General features: G+C 43.3%; 1 protein-coding gene across 2 annotated transcripts in view; it reads right to left on the bottom strand.

The window, feature by feature from the left end:
* pnp6 (purine nucleoside phosphorylase 6) overlaps positions 1–20,935 on the bottom strand; it is an 81,318-nt gene that overhangs the window by 59,126 nt on the left and 1,257 nt on the right. The window contains exon 1 of one of the 2 annotated variants that reach the window (XM_043707371.1): positions 5,077–5,402. The exons of the other annotated variant lie outside the window; for it this stretch is intronic. Within the exon in view, the coding sequence (XP_043563306.1) occupies positions 5,077–5,117 (41 nt within the window). The 5' untranslated portion in view covers positions 5,118–5,402. Of the gene's footprint in view, positions 1–5,076; positions 5,403–20,935 lie in introns of those variants that run through there. 2 annotated transcript variants of the gene reach the window in all.

The raw sequence follows: 20,935 nt of genomic DNA on the forward strand, positions 1-20,935 counted from the left end.
CAAACACACACAGACACAAACACACAGACACAAACACACACAGACACAAACACACACAGACACACACACACACACACCCAAACACACACAGACACAAACACACACACACACAAACACACACACACACACACACACACACAGACACACACAAACACAGACAGACACAAACACAGACAGACACACACAGACACACACAGACACACACAGACACACACAGACACACACAGACACACTCAGCAATGTAACTGTCTGTGCAAAAAGGGGGTTTCCTCAAGATTAAGCTTGAGAGGGTGCAGAAAAGATTTACACGGATATTGCTGGGGCTGGAGGGTTTGGGTTAGAGGGAGAGGCTGAATAGGCTGGGGCTTTCTTTACCTGAAACGTCAGAGGCTGATGGGTGACCTTATAAAGGTTTACAAAATCATAAGGGGCTTGCAATACAGCGAATAGCCAAAGTCTTTTCCCCCTGGGCGAGGGAGTCAAAAACTAGAGGGCATAGGTTTAAGATGAGAGGGGAAAGATTTAAAAAGGACCTGAGGGGCAACATTTTCACACAGAGGGTGATGTGTGTATGGCAGGAGCTACCAGAGGAAGTGGTGGAGACTAGTACAATGACAACATTTAAAAGACACCTGGGTGGGTATATGAACAGGAAGGGTTTAGAGGGTGATGAATGAAGCGCTGGCAAATGGGACTAGATTAATCTAGGATATCTGGTCGGCATGGACAAGGTGGACCGAAGGGTCTCTTTCCGTGCCATATGACATTAAGACTCTAATGGGGGAGCAATAAGGAGCAGTAATTGTAGTGAGGGGGAAACGACACTGTCCTCTGCAGCAAGAGCGAGAGCCCAGCTCCTGTGATGCCTGCCTAGTGCCAGGGTTTGAGACATCTGCTCAAGGTTAGACAGGAACATGGAGAAAATCCAGTGGTAAATACCAACGACACAGATAGGGTAAGGAAGGAGGTTCTGTCGAGGGAGTATGGAGAACTAGGTCATACAATCATACAGCACAGAAACAGACAATTCTGTCCAAATTCATTCGCGCCAACCAGATATCCTAAGCAGATCTACTCCGTTTGCCAACATAATTAATTAAAAAGCAGAACAATTTTAAAAATTCATTCAAGGGATGAGGGCATCGCTGGCCAGGCCAGCGTTTATTGCACGTCCCTAATTGCCCTGAGGGCAGTTACGAGTCAACCCCGTTGCTGAGGGTCTGGAGTCACATGGAGGCGAGACCAGGTAAGGATAGTAGATTCCTTCCCTAAAGGACATTAGTGAACCAGTTGGGTTTTCTTTTGACAATGGTCATCATTAGACTCTTAATTCCAAATATTTATTGAATTCAAACTTCACCATCTGCTGTGGTGGGACCACCACGCGTTTGAAGGTTATAACCTCTAAGCCATGCGCAAATTGGGAGAAGTGAGTTCCAGTTCATGCACCATTTGCATCAGTTATGGGGAAGTGGGGGCTGATATCATTGGGATGGTCTACTCCTTAACCGTGTGTTCTTGCAAACTGCATAATGACAGAAATAGAGAGGGTTTTAAACTGGGCAGTGGGAGCAAGGGATCAAATGTGGAAAGGCGGGCAATAAGAAAGAGTCGAGAGAATGCAAGAGAGGAATATGTAATGTGGGAAAACGGAGGAATACCCCAAAAATCGAGATGTTACAACGGTAACAAAAAGACAAAACTAAAGGCTCTGTCATGAATGCTCTGTGCATTCAGACACAAGGTAAACAGAGATAGCACACATTAGAGTAAATAAATACAATGTGGTAGCTATTATAGAGATATGGCTACAGAATGACCAGGATTAGTTTCTGAATATGGAAGGTTATTTGACATTCAAGAAGCTAGGTAAAGGTGGAGTGATAGCATTGTTCATCAAGGACAGGATTTTTGCAGGAATTGGAGATGACTTTAGTTCCAGCGATTAGGATATAAAATTGGCTTAGGTCAAGATGAGGAGCAATAGGGAAAGAAGTTACAAGGGGGAGTGGTCCTACCAGTAGCCACAATGTGGGACAAAGTATACAAGAAGAAATATCGGATGGTCATGATAAATGGACAGCAATAATCATTTGTGACTGTAAACAGGATAAACCACATTGGCAATACTGTAGTAGCCTGGATGAGGAGTTCACACAATGTTTCTGAGATGGTCCCTTAGAGCAGCACAGTGTGGTACTGACCAGGGAGCAGATTATATTAGATTGAGATTGTGTAATGTGAAAGAATAATTAATAACTTCAGAATAAAGGCATGAAGAGGTAGCATCGATCCCAATCTGATTGAATTTTACATCCAGTTTGAAAAGAGAAACTGTTAATACTGGTATTTTAATTCTAAATAAGGAAAACTGTATGGACATGACAACTGGCTCACTAGGCTGGGAACTGATCAAGGGAGACAGAGTGGCAGATATTTAAGGGGAAGTCTAAAATACACTGAATAAGTATATTCCTGCTGTGAAGGACAATTCCAAAGGGAGGGCTCACCATCCCGAGTTCAAGAAAGCAGTTAAGGAAAGCATAAAACATATGGAGAAAATCTATAAGAACATAACAACTAGGAGCAGGAATTAGTAATGCAGCCTCTCAAGCCTGTTCCAGTATTTGATACGATCATGGCTGATCAAGTCTCAGCCTCAACTCCACTTGTCTATTCACTCTCTGTAACCCTTCAACTTATTACTCATTAAAACTCTGTGTATCTCCTCCTTAAATTGATTCAGTGTCCCAGTGTCCACCACACTCCAGGGTAGTGAATTCCACAGATTTATATCTGAAAGAAATAATTCCTCCTCATCTCAGTTTTAAATCGACCAAACTTTAACCTAAAACTGTTGCCTCTCGTTCTCAATGGCTAAAACCTGTTTCCACAGCTATAATCACATTCCTCTGTGACTGCCTCTGACTCAGACTCACCCCATGTGGATTCTAACTCATGCTTCATCCCTCACTTTGAAACCCTCCAAGCTTTGAATCCACCCAGGATCACAGGCAGCTGCGTGATGGTCAACGTTCCTCAGGCATCTGCATGATGGTCAACGTTCCTCAGGCATCTGCGTGATGGTCAACGTTCCACAGGCATCTGCGTGATGGTCAACGTTCCTCAGGCATCTGCGTGATGGTCAACGTTCCTCAGGCATCTGCGTGATGGTCAACGTTCCTCAGGCAGCTGCTCTCGATGCATCCTGACATCCATACTCAGTGCAATGCGCGTCATATAGAATCATAGAGTAATGGAGATGTACAGCACAGAAAAAGACTCTTTGATCCAACTCATCCATGCCAATCAAATATCCTAAATTAATCTAGTCCCATTTGTCAGTGCTTGGCCCATATCCCTTCAAACCCCTCCTATTTATATACCCATCCAGATGCCTTTTAAATGTTACAATTGTACCAGCCTCCACCACTTCCTCTGGCAGCTCATTCCATACACGTACCACCCTCTGTGTGAAAAAGTTGCCCCTTAGGTCTCTTTTATATCTTTCCCCTCTCACCCTAAACCTATGCCCTCTAGTCCTGGACTCCCCCGCACCAGGGGAAAGACTTTGTATATTTAGCCTATCCATGCTCCTCATGATTTTATAAACCTCCATAAGGTCATCCCTCACCCTCCGACGCTCCAGGGAAAACAGCCCCAGCCTGTTCAGCCTCTCCCGATAGCCCAGATCCTCCAACCCTGGCAACATCCTTGTAAATGTTTTCTGAACCCTTTCAAGTTTCACAACATCTTCCGATAGGAAGGAGACCAGAATTGTACGCAATATTCCAACAGTGGCCTAACCAACATCCTGTACGGCCACAACATGACCTCCCAACTCCTGTACTCAATGGTCAAACCAATAAAGGAAAGTAGACCTAACGCCAGGTCACCAGGTCTGAAATGCCAACTCTTCACAGATGCTGCCAGACCTGCTGAGCTTTTCCAGCAACTTCAGTTCTTGTTTTTACTTTTATTTTTGGATTTTATTTTGGTCGTTTGCTAGCATGTAAAAATTAATAGCAAGAGTTTTCCACAGGAATTTTACAAGTTAAAGTATAAGTTTTAATGCATCTTGAAAGAGATTATCAATGAGCTAGTAGATGCAATGGTGCTAATTTTCCCTTTCAGAACAGAGGTGAAACTCCACTTGACCCAATGAACAGTTACGATAACATGCACTAATTACACAATGCCTTGCTGCCCACTGATATAACTGACAAAGAAGAGAGGAAACTTAAGAAGGGGAAAAGCAGGGAGTGGAACATGTTCATCTGATGCACGAATATCACATGTCATATTCAATTTTATGCCACATCTGTCACCCTGGCAATTTGCAAACAACAGCAAATGCATTATCTAAAGCAACTATTGCTGGGGTTACATTCCTGGGGCAAAGACAAGTTTCATGAAGAAATTCCCAATGGCACAATGGACAGCAAGTCGGAATATACACAAACAAGTTCATCAGAAACAGATGCAAGTCCAGGATGGCATCAAAATTCATCAATAGTGTACAGAGAATTGGCCAAAGCTTGCTATAGTCTTACTTTCAGTGTGGAAACAGGCCCTTCGGCCCAACAAATCATGAAAACCCTCCTTCTTAACACAGAAAAGAGCTTCGCCAATGGGGTCTTGAGAGATTAGTTGTTACAATCTAGGAATGATTAGGAATTGTTTTTTAATTGTTCACTCAGAGAATGGATTTTAGAGAGATTACACAGAAGTCATGTGGACAGCATTAACTCCAGAGAAAGGGCTCAGTCATCAGTATGGCTCCCTGGGATTTCAAAGGACATTGAAGAAATTATTGTATTTTCAACTGTCAGATTTGTGCAATACACCAACCAGAACAGATTGGATGACAGGAGAGTTGTTTGAAGCAAAAATACAGGCATGGATCAGTTGGGCTAAGTGGGCGAACTCTGTGCTGTCAATTCTATGGAATTCTACATAAAAGTAGCAAAAAACACTTTCAAATCGATAAACATCAGCTACGAAAGGAAATAAAAGGAGGTCCAAGAAGTGAAAGGCCGGATAAGAGATGTGCGTTTATAGCACTCAGATACTCACTGCCATGCACTTAATTGGTGGTCACTCTCACTCGCATTCATTGTAAGGAGAGAGTAGATGCCCCCTCTCAGACAGGAAAAAAACCGACTAGCTCTTCTGGTGTCTCTCCGCCTGCACCCACCGCAAACTCCTCAGTAAGAGATTTTGGAGAATTCGTTGAGGTGAAGCAACAGAATTGGTCGGGACAAGCTTGTGGTTTGACAGGCAGTTGAAGCTGACCACTTGGAATAGTTCCTCTCGAGGAATGCATGAATTTGTAAACTGCTTTCTCTATACTGTCCAGTTTTGAAATTGTCTCCTCTCCTTCCAAAACAGTCTGATTTCTAATCCTTGTTCCCAGACTGTTTATTTTATCTGAACAGCGAGGTTGGTTTTGCACATAATTGACAAAGGACCTGCATACTGATTAAGTCATGCCTTTATAACACTCACCCTCTACATCACGCTGGACAAGCTGAGACACTGCTCTTGTTCAGACATCATGGTGTACAGCTTGGCTTTAACCCCATCATTGAACTGATTATCCAATAAAACTTTCTTAACGACACAGCTTCCATTTATGGGAATACCATCAATCCAGGAAAAATGTCTCAAACTAAAATGCAGAGGCATACAGTTAAGCAACAGACAGGCTTTGGTCCACGAACTTATTCAGAGGTAAATTTTAAGGAGTATCTCCCAGGAGGAATGGGAAGTAGAGAGACGAAGAGAGTTCTAGACAAAATTCCAGAGACTGAAGGCAGTGATGGAGTGATTGAAATCGGGAAAGCAATAGACCAAGACTATGGAGCTCAAACATCGGGAAGGATTGTAAAATAGTTGGAGAGAAATGAAACCATGGAAGGATTTAAAAGAATAATCCCGTGTGCATTTCAGGCAACATCCCTGGGACACACGCAGCAAACAACCCCAACGCCCTGTGGCCAACCATTTCAACTCCCACTCCGTCACATGCAAGTCCTGGGCTACCTCCACCGCCAAATCCTAGCCCCCAATAACTCGAGGAAGAATGCCTCATCTTCCAACCCTACGATCACACGGCATCAACATCGATTTCACCAATTTCCTCATCTCCCCTCCCCCCATCTTATCCCAGATCCCCCTCCCCTATTACTATTACACCCCACCTGCATCCACCAATCGCCTTCCCAGCTACCTTGCCCCCAGTCCCACCTCCACCCCCATATTTATCTCTCAGTAACCCCTTTCCCCTCCACATTCCTGATGAAGGGCTTATGCTGCCAACATTGACTTTCCTGCTCCTCGGACACTGCCTGATTTGCTGTGTATTTCCAGCACCACACCTTTCAACTCAGACAAATGAACAGGTAAAGGTCAGCCTGGGAGAATGAGTAGCTGCTAATGGGGACTGTTGGCGGCTGTCAATGGATTGTTGTGGTAGCAGTCCACGTGATTACAAGGCCTGGTGTGTGGGGGCTGGGGTAAGGAGATGGGGGAAAGTACACACGAATATCCACTGACCATGGGGCTTCCAAAACATCCACCTTCTTTCTCAACTGACAATCTCCCATCACCATGGTTGACTGGGCCCTCAGCAGTGTCCACCCCATCTCCCACACTTCAGCCCTCATCTCTTCTCTTCCCTCCTACAACAGCGGTACGATACCCCCAGTCCTCATCTACCATCCCACCACTATCCACATCCATAGGATCATTAGCCGCCATTTCTGTGGGATGCCACCACCAGACACATATTCCCCTCCCCTACTTTGTCAGCCTTCCACAGGGACCAATCCGTCTGGGACACCCAGGGTTCACTCCTCCTCCTCCTCCTCCATTCCCAACATCTGCCCACACTCCCACCACACCTTGCCCCTGCAATAACAGAAGCTGTAACGCTTGCCCATTTACGTTCTTCCTCCTCACTATCCAAGGGCCCAAACACACCTTCCAGGTGAAGCAGCACTTTACCTGCACTTCCCCCAACCTAGTCTAGTGCATTCGCTGCTCACAGTGTGGTCTCCTCCACACTGGGGAGATGATACGCAGACTGGTTTTACCTATGTTCTGACACAAAATGACCCTGAGCTTCCAGTTGCCCGCCACTTTAACACCCCACCCTGTTCCCTGGTCAACACCTCTGTCTCAGGCTTGCTGCAGTGCTCCAACGAAGCTCAACACGGCTGGAAGAACAACCACCTCCTTTTCCGCTTGGGAACCCTGTAGTCTTCAGGACTCAGCACCGAGATCAGTGCTGCTTCCCCGTGTGATGACGCCACTCCTTTAACAAAGTTACTCCGTTCTTAGCTTTATTTTCACAGGCTGGCCCACCACCCAGCAATGGAAACAGAGATAGCGAGGAAGAGGAGAGACGAGTCAGAGTTGGACCAGGTGAAGGTGACAGCGAGGTGAAAATTGAAACAAAATCGATAAACCTTTTCGATTCCAGATGAGGGATGTGTTATGGGCCAGGCCTGACCCCCTCAAAACATTTCAAGAAGGCAGCCCAGACTTTAACTTTGCTGGTTGTTTCGAGCAGGTGTAGAGTGGAGAGTCCAGGAGTGATGCAGATCACCCAACCACTCAGTTTTAAACAAAACAGAACTTATTTACCGATTACTGAATGAAACATGAACAAACGAGAACTCAATTTCGAATCACTTGACCTATCTGAAAACCCAGTTGACTCTACTGCAACTTAATGCTGCTGCTCCAAATTCCTGCAACATCCCCATAAACATCCCCCTTGGCAAAAAAGCTAAAATCAAACACAGGTTCTTACAGGAGAGATGTCAGAGAGAGAGAGAGGATCAGCATGTAACTGTTCCTTCGACCAGCAGGCCTCAAAACCCTGAACTAGGAGAACTGGCCAAGGCCCTTTTCACTGTATAAGTGTTTTTAAAAAAAAGACTTAAGCCTTTTCAAGTAGATATTTCCAGACTTGTCAGAGCCTCTGCCTTTACGACCGCTCTCAAAATAAAACCAAGAACAGATTAACCTTGTTAAAGGAGCAGCATCATAGAGGGAAGCAGCACAGATGAAGTTATCAACGTACTTGAGACAGAGTTGTGCCTAGGGGCGAGAGTAGGCACAAGGAATGTTCCACATATCCCACAAAGAGACAGGTGCAACTGGACAGAATAGAACATGGAGCAGCACAGCACAGTACAGGCCCTTCAGCCCACGATGGTGTGCCGAGCATCTATCTTAATCTAAGATCAACCCAACCTACACACCCCCTCAACTTGCTGCCATCCGCGTGCTTGTCCAGCAGTCGCTTAAATGTCCCTAATGTCTCTGACTCTACAACAGCGCTGGCAGTGCATTCCGCGCACCCACCACCCTCTGCGCAAAGAACCCACCTCTGACATCTCCCCTGTACTTTCCTCCAATGACCTTAAAATTATATGACCCCTCATGACAGCTATTTCTGCCCTGGGGAAACGTCTCTGGCTATCTACTCTATCTATGCCTCTCCTTACCTCGTACACCCCTATCAAGTAATCTCTCTTCCTTCTTCTCTCCAGTGTGAAAAGCCCTCGCTCACTCAACCTCTCTTCATAAGACATGCCCTCCAATCCAGGCAGCATCACCATGTGGGTACCCATGGCCACCCCTCGGACCTTAACGAAGTGGGAGCAGTTGAAAGAGAAGTTGTTCAGAGTGAGGATGAGCTCGGCCAGATGGGGGAAGATGGTGGTGGCGGGGGCTGCTTCCGGGCCCTTTTTCCCAGGAAGAAGCGGAAAGCCCTGAGGACCATCCTGATGGGGGATGAATGGGTAAAGGGATTGCAAGTCCATGGTCAAGAGGAGGCAGCTGGGGCTTGCTTGGGGACCCTGCAGCCTTCAGAACTCAATATCGAGTTCAACAGCTTTAGGGCCTGAGCACCTTCTTCCATATCGTCATTGCAACCCCCATTCACCAGGCCTTGGCATCACAGTGGTTGCTACCACAAACAACCCATTGTCAAGCATTAATGGTAGCCATTAGCAGCTATTCATTCTCCCAGATTTATCTTTACCCATTCCTTTATCTGGAAATGTGTTGCTGGAAAAGCGCAGCAGGTCAGGCAGCATCCAGGGAACAGGAGAATCGACGTTTCGGGCATAAGCCCTTCTTCAGGAATGAAACGTCGATTATGCCCGAAACATCGATTCTCCTGTTCCCTGGATGCTGCCTGACCTGCTGCGCTTTTCCAGCAACACATTTCCAGCTCTGATCTCCAGCATCTGCAGACCTCACTTTCTCCATTCCTTTATCTGCCTAACTATCTCTCTCTCTTTCTCTCTCTCTCTCTCTCTCTGTCTATCTATCGTTTTCTCACCCACCCTCCCTCCCCATCCTTCAGCATAAATACCAAACTCTTCCTAACCACAATCAGCTCTGAAGAGGAGTCACCTGGACCCAAAATGTTCTTTCTGATTTCTCTCCAAAAATGCAGCCGGGCCTGCTGAGCTTTTCCAGAAGTTTCTGTTTTAGTTTCCCATCCATCCCATGATGACCAGAATATCATTGTGATCTCCTCAGAGAGGCAAAAAAAAAAGCATTGAGCTTTCTCAGATTATGCTGATATTTGTGAGGTGGGGGACCTCAGTCAGAAAATGGGGAGCAATGCTCACAAGAACATAATGTGGATCCCACTTGATGTTCTCAGGGTAACGAGAGATAGACAATAAATATTGTCCACACACAAATATATTGCAATAAGCTTCACAATAAACAACTCAGTTCCACTTCTAAAGGCAAAACTAAAGCACTCAATTTTCCAGTCATTTCCTGGAAAAGATTGAATTCACATGACACGCATAGACAGTGATCCATATTAGACACGGTGATACTATTTATACACCAAAAAAAACAGAATGTTGGAATACTGCAGGAAAGAAACCCCAACAAGATGTACAGCACAGAAACAGATCCCTTGGGTCCAACCCATCCATGCTGACTAGATATCCTAACCTAGTCTAGTCCTATTTGTCAGCATTTGCTCCATTTCCCTCCAAACCCTTCCGATTCATATTCCCATCCTAATGCCTTTTAAATGCTGCAATTGTACCAGCCTCCACCACATCCTCTGGCAGCTCATTCCATACACGTACCACCCTCTGCGTGAAAAAGTTAGATCTCTTTTATATCTTTCCCCTCTCACCCTAAACCTATGCCCTCTAGTTCTGGACTCACCCACCCCAAGGAAAATACCACGTCTATTTACCTCATGATTTTATAAATCTCTATAAGGTCATCTCTCAGCCTCCGATGATCCAGGGAAAACAGCCTCAGCCTATTCAGCCTCTCCCTCTAGCTCAAATCCTCCAACCTTGGCAACATCCTTGTAAATCTTTTCTGAACTCTTTCAAGTTTCACATCATCCTTCCTATAGGAAGGATACCCGAATTGCACACAATATTCCAACAGTCCTAACCAGTGTCCTGTACATCTGCAACAGGACTCCTATACTCAACGCTCTTACCAATAAAGGAAAGCATACCAAATGCCTTCTTCACTATTCTATCTACCTGTGACTCCATTTTCAAGGTCTACACGCTATGAATCTACACTCCAAGGTCTCTTTGTTCAGCAACTTCCCATGACCTTATCATTAAGTGTCTAAGTCCTGTTCTGATTTGCTTTTCCAAAATGCAGCACCTCACATTTATCTAAATTAAACTCCATCTGCCACTCCTCAGCCCATTGGCCCATCTGATCAAGATCCCAGTGTTCTCTGTGGCATCCTTTATCCCTGTCCAATACACCTCCAATTTTGGTGTCATCTGCAAACTTACTAACTGTACCTCCTTTGTTCACGTCCAAATCATTTATATAAATTACAAAAAACAGTGGACCCAGAACCGATCCTTGTGGCACTCCACTGGTCACAGGCCTCCAGGCTGAAAAACACTGACTCTCCTTTATTGACCCGTCTTCTTACATCCTCGAAAATCTAATAAACTCATCAAACACAATTATCATTCCTAAAGCTCTGCTGACTCTGTCATGTCGAATTATGATTTTCTAAGTGCCTTGTTAAGACCTCTTTAATCATAGACTCCAGCATTTTCTAACTGGGATACAGCTCCTGTTTCCTCTCTTCTTCTTGTCTTGAATAAGCACATAAGGGAGAAAGGAATAGGAGGATATGGGATCCAGTGGGATTAAGGATGGAGGTTTGTGTAGATGGCTGGGCTGAATGGCCTAATTCTATGCTGCACATTCTATGCACAAAAAAGGTGAAACAGCACAAATCCAGAAATGTGCACCTTTTTTTCCTCTCACTGTGGGTGTTTCTGGTGTTAAGTTAATTGTACCCAAACTTGGGCAAGTATTGCTACTGAGCTAATAATCAAGAGGTCAGGCTAATGGTCTGGAATTATGGGTTCAAATCCCACCACTGCATTTGGAATCTCAATCTTGTCTCAATAATAATCATAGACCAACGTGGAATCAGGCTATTTGGCCCAACAAGTCTACACCGACCTGATAAAGTATAAGGGAATCAACAATTAAAAGTGTCCATTTTAAACCTCCATCTTGCAATAATAATTTGTCTTATAAGCTTAAAATGGCTACTGCTGTAACAGTGACCATGAGAATGAATTAGGAATGTAAGAGTTTTGGCATAACCTTGCAGCTGTTCGTTCTCATGGTGGCTCAGTGGTTAGCACTGCTGCTTCACTGCACCAGGAACCTGAGTTCGATTCCAGCCTCGGGCAACTGTCTGTGTGGAGTTAGCATATTTTCCCGGTGTCTGTGTGGGTTTCCTCCGGGTGCTCCAGTTTCCTCCCACAATCCAAAGATGTGCGGGTTAGGCGGATTGGCTATGCTAAATTGTCCAGAGTGTTCAGGGATGTGTCGGTTAGCTGTCTTAGTCAGGAGTAAATATAGGACAGGGGACTGGGTCTGGGTGGGTTACTCTTTGGAGGGTTGGTGTAGACTTGTTGGGCTGAAGGATCTGCTTCCACACTGTAGGGATTCTATGAACTTACAATGAAAACAAATACTAGATTAGATTACTTTACAGTGTGGAAACAGGCCCTTCGGCCCAACAAGCTTGTTGGGCTGAAGGATCTGCTTCCACACTGTAGGGATTCTATGAACTTACAATGAAAACAAATACTGATAACTGTTTAGCTTTATCTGCTACCACACAAGAGAAAGGCATCAGATGTAGAAACATTTTAAATCTATAGCTATGTTTGATCCATAAGACTAAAATGTATTAATCAACTCATTTGCTAATCGTGAGAACTTAATAGAGAAAGAAACATTATACAGTGTGGAAAAGTCAGTCGCCTGAGGCGGGAATTGAACCCGGGTCTCTGGCGCTGCGAGGCAGCAGTGCTAACCACTGTGCCACTGTGCCGCCCATAAACAAGAGAAAGGCATCAGATGTAGAAACATTTTAAATCTATAGCTATGTTTGATCTATAAGACTAAAATGTATTAATCAACTCATTTGCTAATTGTGAGAACTTAATAGAGAAAGAAACATTATACAGTGTGGAAAAGGAATATGAGATTGTTACACATAAGGGCTATTAAATATGCTGCCTTCTTGCTAAAAATCAGAGATCTCTTATTAGTCCATCCAGAGACATCTTGATTGATACTCTGGACAACACACTATTTGATCTCTCACCGGCTTAATGACAATAAAGTGTGGTTTTGGTAACTTACGTGTGATCTGAGAATTTTTGACAGTCAACATAGGGAGTGTTTCAACATAGGGAACGCTTCTCTGGGCTGAATAAGTGACTGATTGTCTGAATCAAACATAATAGGTGGCCGGGTGCCCCAGAGTATTTTACCTCAGACCACTCCTTGCGTTCAGACAGACAATCTGCCCCTTGCGCAGTGAGACTTGTACCTTGAAGGGATCGACCGACCCTCTCAGACCGGAAGAATAGGGTATGAAGGTTGTTTTAAAATGAGGTTGCTCCAGGTGACATTGGCTATTCTGTATTGTACCTGAGATAAAGAATCAGGACTGGGGACCCTCTGAGCAGAGCAGTAGTAATTGGGGACTCGATAGTTCGGGGCACAGATAGGATCGGCGCAACATCGAGGGCCAAAGGGCCTGTACTGCGCTGTATTCTTCTATGTTCTATGTTCTTCAGGGAAATAGTTGCTACTATCTGACAGATTCAGCTTGGAGAGCTGCCTCCTTTGGATATGGCCAGTGGAATTTATGAGATATTAGAAAAATGAGAATAGGCTCAGTAAATTTCTCACTCCGTTGTGTTAATATGGTTAGTTGAAGTTATGAGGTCATAGAAAAAGGAGAACAGGGTTGTTAAGTTTCTCACTCTATTTTATTGGTTGGTCCAATTGAACTTTTTTTTTTAAAGACTACAGAGTCATAAGGTATAATGAGACAGTCCCTCGATGTAGTTGGAAAGGGGTCTCCCTTTCAGACTATGTGTGTGATAATACCTGATGAGGAAAATGGTTTATTTTTTTTTAATTTAACCCCCACACTACCACCTAAGTGCAGTAGTGCTTATTTTTTTCCCCAGCACCCATGGTGCATGTGTGCAGGTGTGAGACACAGTGAAAGACACAAAGTGCACAAATCTTTATTCAATTTCCACTACCAGGAAGATAGGAAAGGAAAATGGTTTATAGTGTTCGGAAGCCCCTCAGATAAATTGGACATTTTGTTAAATCCTTTGTGTGAATTAGGCAACTTGTTAAATTTTAATTTATGTTTTAAAGGACATGCTGTTTGAATCATTAGATGATTGTTATAATGTGCGTGTGAGAGACATCTTTCACAGAATGGGGAACTGATTCCAAAACTATTACTTTTTTTTAAAAGAATGGGTGAAATGGACAGAATAAACAGAGAAACCACTTCCACCTGATGGCACTTTTGATTGTGATCACATAAAACAATTGGCATGCCTGCCCCTCTTCCGCGGTTATGTTAGAGCCCGGGTGTCCTTGGAGAAGGAGCACGCGGTGTCGACCAACACCCTGGAGTTGTTCAGGGAGAGGTGGGCGCCGCAGGGAGTGGAGTGCATCATTTCTCCCTCCAATTCTATTTTGATTTAGTCCCTACCCTCGCCTTCACTGTTTTGATCACACAGCATTGCCCTTTGATGTGAAGGGCAGTGCTTGTCACTGGCCACCCGGGTGTTTTTCCTATCTTCCTGGTGGTGGAAATTGAATAAAGATTGGTGCACTTTGTGTCTCTCACTGTGTCTCACACCTGCACACACACACACCATGGGTGCTGGGGATAAAATAAGCACTACCGCATTTAGGTGGTAGTGTGGGGGTTAAATAAAAAAAAAATAAAACAATTGGCAGAAACTTTGAATTCTTCAATTAGACAAAGGAAACTGAGAGAGAGAGAGAGAGAGAGAGAGAGGCTGCTAAATGTTAACTCTTTGTGGTTTGTTGTGAGTGTACTTTTTGTTTGTTGGTGGTCACATGTGGTCTTATTTTTTCTCCTTTGCTTTTTGATTGAAGTCTGCATTTTGGATATCCTTGGTGATCTCAAAGTATTGTCTGTGCCTTTTATTATTTTTGATTGTGCATATTTACTTTTTGTTTTCCTTTTGAAGGACTTCCTCTCCTAATATCTGCCAGGAAAGGTTCATTTAAATAAATTGGTTTCTGATCGTTGGTTTAATTTATCTCTTGGAATTTGATTTTCCCCTGTTCAGAATTTCATTTTCTGGCGCCATCGTGAATTTCCAAATAAGGTAAGCTAATCATTTTATTTTCTGGGAAAGCTATCCCTTTTTAACTTGATTTTGGTAAAATTTTCAAATCTCTTATAAGATCGTTGTAGATGTCAGGGTGACGTTTAATGATATTCGGGTTTTTGAGGGAGATGTGGGAATACCTGTGCCTTATGTGCTGTTGTAGATCTATATTCATTTATGCTATCATAATAAGAATCTCTTCAAGCTATTCCTAAAATAAAACTCTCTCTTCTCTGGAAATAAAAGGTAGTCTTTTGCTGTGGTACTAAGATACAGGGATTTCCACCAGTATTTATGGATATGGATGTTTTTATTACTTCTTGACCCTTTCAGATAGGTTCACGTGCAAATATATCATTTACTCAAAATATTTAATGATTACGATTACGGTAGCCAATGAAATCAGTCATTTATATTTCATTGGTTTATCTATACAACATAATTACTGGAATGAACAGATTGAGCTGATAATTCTAATCATAATCTGTTGAACCACTGGTTTAGTTTATTTTCAAAATTATTAGGTTAATGACGTTTTTTGTCCTTTTTTTTTATTTGAGACATTTACCTCATTATTCTATTATCTCTAAGGGTATAAATTAGTTGGTTTGTTCTCACAGAAATTAAAATATTCATTTCCTATTTGGCCTTTACCTTTTTATTTTTTATTTCTAGGCTTGGTGCCTTTTAAAATCTGTGAGATTAGATTCCCTACAGTGTGGAAACAGGACCTTTGGCCCAACAAGTCCACACTGACCCTCAGAGTAACTCACTCCCCTCTGGCTAACGCACCTAACACTATGGGCAATTTAGCATGGCCAATCCACCTGACCTGCATATCTTTGGACTGTGGGAGGAAACCCACGCAGACACAGGGAGGACGTGCAAACTCCACACAGACAGTCACCCAAGGCAGGAATCGAACCCGGGTCCCTGGTGCTGTGAGGCTACAGTGCTAACCACTGAGCCACCCACGGTGAGGGTTAAATTGGAATTCCAGTAGTTTCTCTGACCTTCAGCTTCTACAGCTTTTCAGAATGCTTTAAATTCCCTTTCCTTCTTTTGAATGCAGTGTTAAAGGATATTTTGGGTGTGGATTGTTTAATTTGTTTCAGCTACGCTTTGCACACAGTCCAGCTCCACCTGAGACAGGTATGTTAGGTTGTTTAATTAACTAACTTGTCTTTTTTTTTGTGTGATCAAAACAGTGAAGGGGAGGGGAGGGACTAAATCAAAATAGAGTTGGAGGGAGAAATGATGCACTCCACTCCCTGCGGAGCCCACCTCTCCCTGAACAACTCCAGGGTGTTGGTGGACACCGCGTGCTCCTTCTCCAAGGACACCCGGGCCCTAACGTAAACTAACTTGTCTTATGTTAATTATCCACAGGAGTTTTCACACAAGTGTTTCAGATTAATTTTAACTTCTTTTACGTTTTTTTTAAATAACTTGTTTTCTAATAGACTGAGTGCAATTTGAGTTTTTTGATGCAGACTAAATTTTGATTAGTGTGCATTTATCAGAGCAACCCTTGTACTGTTTCCTGTATACAACCCTAACCATTTTTTATTCAGTTTGGGAGATTTAAGTCCATTTGTTATTCTCAATCGACAGTGCAGTTTCTCAGCCATTTGTTCAACACCCATCTCTCAATTGTAAAATGTGGTTATTTTATTTTTTTTAATCACCATTTTTATTAGTCCTGAATTGTAAAACCAGAGTTAATTGGCATGTTCAATTGGCTTTTATAGAAATTGAGTTTTGCACATGCAGTGCACAATAAAAGTTATAGCAATATGAGGGAAGATGTAGGTAGCATAGCAGGAGAAGAAACATTAAGGGAAAGTGAGACTTTCTGTGTCCATCAACACTAGCACTGAAACAACAGGTTGGATTACCTTCTGTGCTGTTGTCATTTTTTATTTTTACTTGATAAACTAGCCTAAGAGTCGGACAAATCTAATTGTTGGGATGTTGTACACTGCTATTTCTGGGTAGTATAGTCATTACTTCTCTTAGATGTTCAAATTGAATGTATTAATGACAGTTCAAAAAGTAATATTTTATTGATTTACATCAGAAGTTGGGAAAATGAAGTCACTTTTTGGGAAATTGCATCATTGGGCCTGAACACACCGATCAGTAACCAAAGTAGCAGAAGCTGTGGGTCCACTGAAAGTTCTATCACTTAGCAATATTTCATTAACTTTTTTTAGATTTTTGATATTTTAAAATGGACATGCTAGATTTGTCACTTATGACTGAACACTCTATTATACTCTGTATATGACATGACATGTAAATCTTGATTCTGTACCTTCTGTATCGGTCAGGAAACTAGGGAGTCTAGTGAACAGATGGTAAACCTAACTTGAAATACAAAATTGTGAGTAATTGTGTTGATTATTAATTAAATTAATGAAGGATAGAGCCAATATTAAATGGAATTACACCTTGCTGGCCTTTTAGAAGAATAATGCATGTGACAGGGGGTTAGAGGTATGTACAACTGATGGAACTCCCCAATGCTGGGAGATGTTCAGAGCAGAGTGTGAATGGGTAGACAGGAGGTAAAAAAGGGAACAGAGAAACACTGTAAGGGCACTAAGATTGAGGAAGATAAAAAAAGGGCTGAAGCAATAGCACTGTAAATGTAATCTAAGTTCAACTCAGGATTCCTAGCCTGTGTCTGGCATACTGACACCTTATGGGCAAGGGGTTGACCCTGATAGGGATGAGGAATGGGGATTTTACCCCAGGATGCCCACTGAGCCCCAGACATCTCCTGATAGTCCCCGCACACTCCCTGATTCTCGACCTCCCTCTTATGCTGAGGATAAGAGGTCCGGTATCAGTTACCAGCTTTCTAGCCCACATCTTGGGGAATAGCTGCCTGGACCATCCTCAACCAAGGGCCATCCCAGGAAACAGAGTAATGATAATGAACACAAAGCCCTGGCCACAAGTACAAACCGGCCCTATTTGCTCAATATGTCCAAGGGCAATATGCCCAAAGTCAGTGCTCAGGAATTGTTTGGTCTTTGCTGTTTGATCCTGTCCCCTGAAGAAGTTACCAAGTGGCAAGGACAGAGGGGCCAGGCTGTTGCAGGGCCTGTCCGCAGTTACAATGACTTGAATGAGAGGTTCCATACTAATGATACCGAGGTGGATCTCTTAATCCAGTCATTAGTAGGAGCCTTACACAACCTGTAAACATTAGTGATGTACAGAGGAACCTCGATTATCCAAAAGGACACAGGTGGGGAGTATTTTGTTCAATTAATCAAATGCTGGATAACATTGTTTAGCCAAGCATCAGGACCTTATGATCTTGCCAGATAATCTGATATTTGTATAATTGAATGCTGGATAATTGAGGTTTCTCTGTATTGGAATGTAAACCCAAGCCTGGGGAGTTGGGAGGTGATTTTTGGGAACAATTTGTTGCCTGTTAATTTGCAGGTGATCAAACCTTTATGACTCACTTTTGTTTAATGCTATACTTTTGTTATGTATTCCTTCTGGTGTCGCTGACATTATCGGGACAGTCAATATGAACTGGTCCAAGAATTACCAGTCGCAAATGAGCTAAGCGGTGGTCTTCTACCAGGATGGCCAAACTGCGATCCACATTACAGGTAAAAATCGAATATGTCCAGCGATTTCTCATGAACAAACCACGACAAGCAGACCAAACACAGCCAGAAACCCTAACCACCTTACCACACATCAAAGAAGTTTCAGAAATGACAGCCAGACTACTAAGACCCCTCGGAATCCCAGTAGCACACAAACTCACCAACACTCTCAAACAAAAACTAACAAACTTAAAAGACCCAGTACAACCCATGGACAAAACCAACGTCATCTACAAAATTCCATGCAAGGACTGCCACAAACACTATGTAGGACAAACAGGAAGAAAGTTAGCCACCAGGATACACGAATACCAGCTAGCCACAAAAAGACACGATCCCCTCTCCTTCATAGCCGTGGGTGGCACAGTGGTTAGCACTGCTGCCTCACAGCGCCAGAGACCCGGGTTCAATTCCCGCCTCAGGCGACTCACTGTGTGGAGTTTGCACATCTATCAACCCCTCAGAAAACGAACAGGAAATGACATCACCACAAACCCCAGGAACCCCATCCAGGAGAAAGATATAAATAGAAAGCAGGAGACAACAGCTTCGCTTCACTTGGAGGTCGCCACTGATGATGTTACCTAGCCAGGTAATGAAACGTTTGGATATCAAACCTACAGCTCAGCGAGCAAACCTACACCCTAAATAGTTAATACTTTACTACAAACCTGGCGGTACCCGGATTTCCAGAAAGCAGTTGAGAAACAAGCTGAAGCATGCATGATTCATAAAAAGACGAATGTTGGAAAAGGGATGCCCTGTGGTTCTGGAACCACCCCCTTTGCCTGGTGGGCCTTTTACTTGTCTAAAACTTGATTTTGTAGAATTATTTAGAATGCATTGTTATCAATCTTGCCCAGTAATAGTAGATGTATTTAGTAGATGGATCAAAACAATTCCAACAACTGATAATACTGCTACAACAGCGGGGAACAAGTGGGGAAGTACCTGCATAAGTTCATGAAAACTCTTCAAAGTTTACATTCACAGGGACACCCAGCCTATTGTTTTAGAGAGACTACCCTACTATAGAACCTGGAGATTTTGTCCTGATTAAGAACCGGGACCAGGGAAAATCAGAGCCAAGGTGGAAAGGACCCATTTCAGGTATTGCTGACCACCCCCACAGCTGTGAAAGTGCAAGGACAACTCTGCTGGGTTCATAGAGCTGCTCGTAAACAAGTCCGTGAAGGAACAGACAGGGACGAAGAAAAACAATGCATTGGATACTGGTCATGATTTGGAGATGCCAGTGTTGGATTGGGGTGCACAAAGTTTAAAAATCACACAACACCAGGTTATAGTCCAACAGGTTTAATTGGAAGCACTAGCTTTCGGAGCGCTGCTCCTTCATCAGGTGGTAGAGTCTGTCACCTGATGAGTCTGTCACACAACCTGGTGTTGTGTGATTTTTAACTTTGGATACTGGTGACTTTGACTTTTGGGGGTTTATTCTGTGAGCAGAAGGCATTCATGCTAACACTGCTTTATCCTCGGGAGAGCGACCAAGACAATCTATGCATCATAATCCCTTGGCAAACGTAGGAACATCTCTTGTGGCTTATAGATGGGGACCAGTCCCTGCTCCTCCACTACCCCATATGGATTGAACCCATCCAAAATTTGACTAAATTCAGGTATTTTTTGCTTGATTGGTCTGCTGTCCTTAACAAAACTTCCAGGGCATGTGAAGATGGACATTCTAGCCTAACTGCCCATAACTTGCGGACTCAAAGCCTATCCTTGGACTGGTGGGGATCATGTTATATAGGGTTGTAATACCTCTCATTCGGGTTTTTGATACGTTAACTTCACCCCCAAGGACCAAGAGGAACCTCCCTGGTCTCCTCGCCTTTATGTGGATGGCAAATTGGATTCCATTTGGAGGGCAGCGAGTTAAGGACAATACTGGAAATTGTTGCCAGTAATACTGCCAACGCCCTGACTAACATCAATGCTGAAATGGTCGCAATAAGGACAGTGGCTGTTCAGAATCATTTAGCCTTGGACTTTCTACCAGCTAAGGAGGGTAGCATTTGTGCCATTGTAGGAAAGGAATGTTGTACCTACATTGGTGACAGATCGTCCAATATCACTGGTCTCTCCAGGCACCTTACCCAGGAGGTTCAGAAACTCCGAGGTATAGATTTTGGTGAATTTGGTAGTATTACAGGACGGTGGCCATTTAAGGATCTCTTTGGGAATACTGGAGGCATGTTTTTACATTTTGGTACGACTGTATTCACCTGCATTTTCGAATTCAAATGCCTGTGGTCACTAATATCTAGTTGTTATCGTCATAAACTTTAGAGATGGCCTGGGTGATCATAAAAATGATCAAAAGGAGGGAATGATAAAGTATAGATGAATCAACAATTAAAAGCACCTGTTTTAAACCTCCATCTTTCAATAATAATTTGTCTTATAAGTTTAAATTGGCTACTGCAGTCACAGTGGCCATGAGAATGAATGAGGAATGTAAGGAGCTTGGCATAACCTTGCAGCTGTTCTTTCTCATAGAACTTACAATGAATAAAATACTGAAAA

This window comes from Chiloscyllium plagiosum, chromosome 17 (genome assembly GCF_004010195.1).
Source record: "Chiloscyllium plagiosum isolate BGI_BamShark_2017 chromosome 17, ASM401019v2, whole genome shotgun sequence".
Lineage (NCBI taxonomy): Eukaryota > Metazoa > Chordata > Chondrichthyes > Orectolobiformes > Hemiscylliidae > Chiloscyllium > Chiloscyllium plagiosum.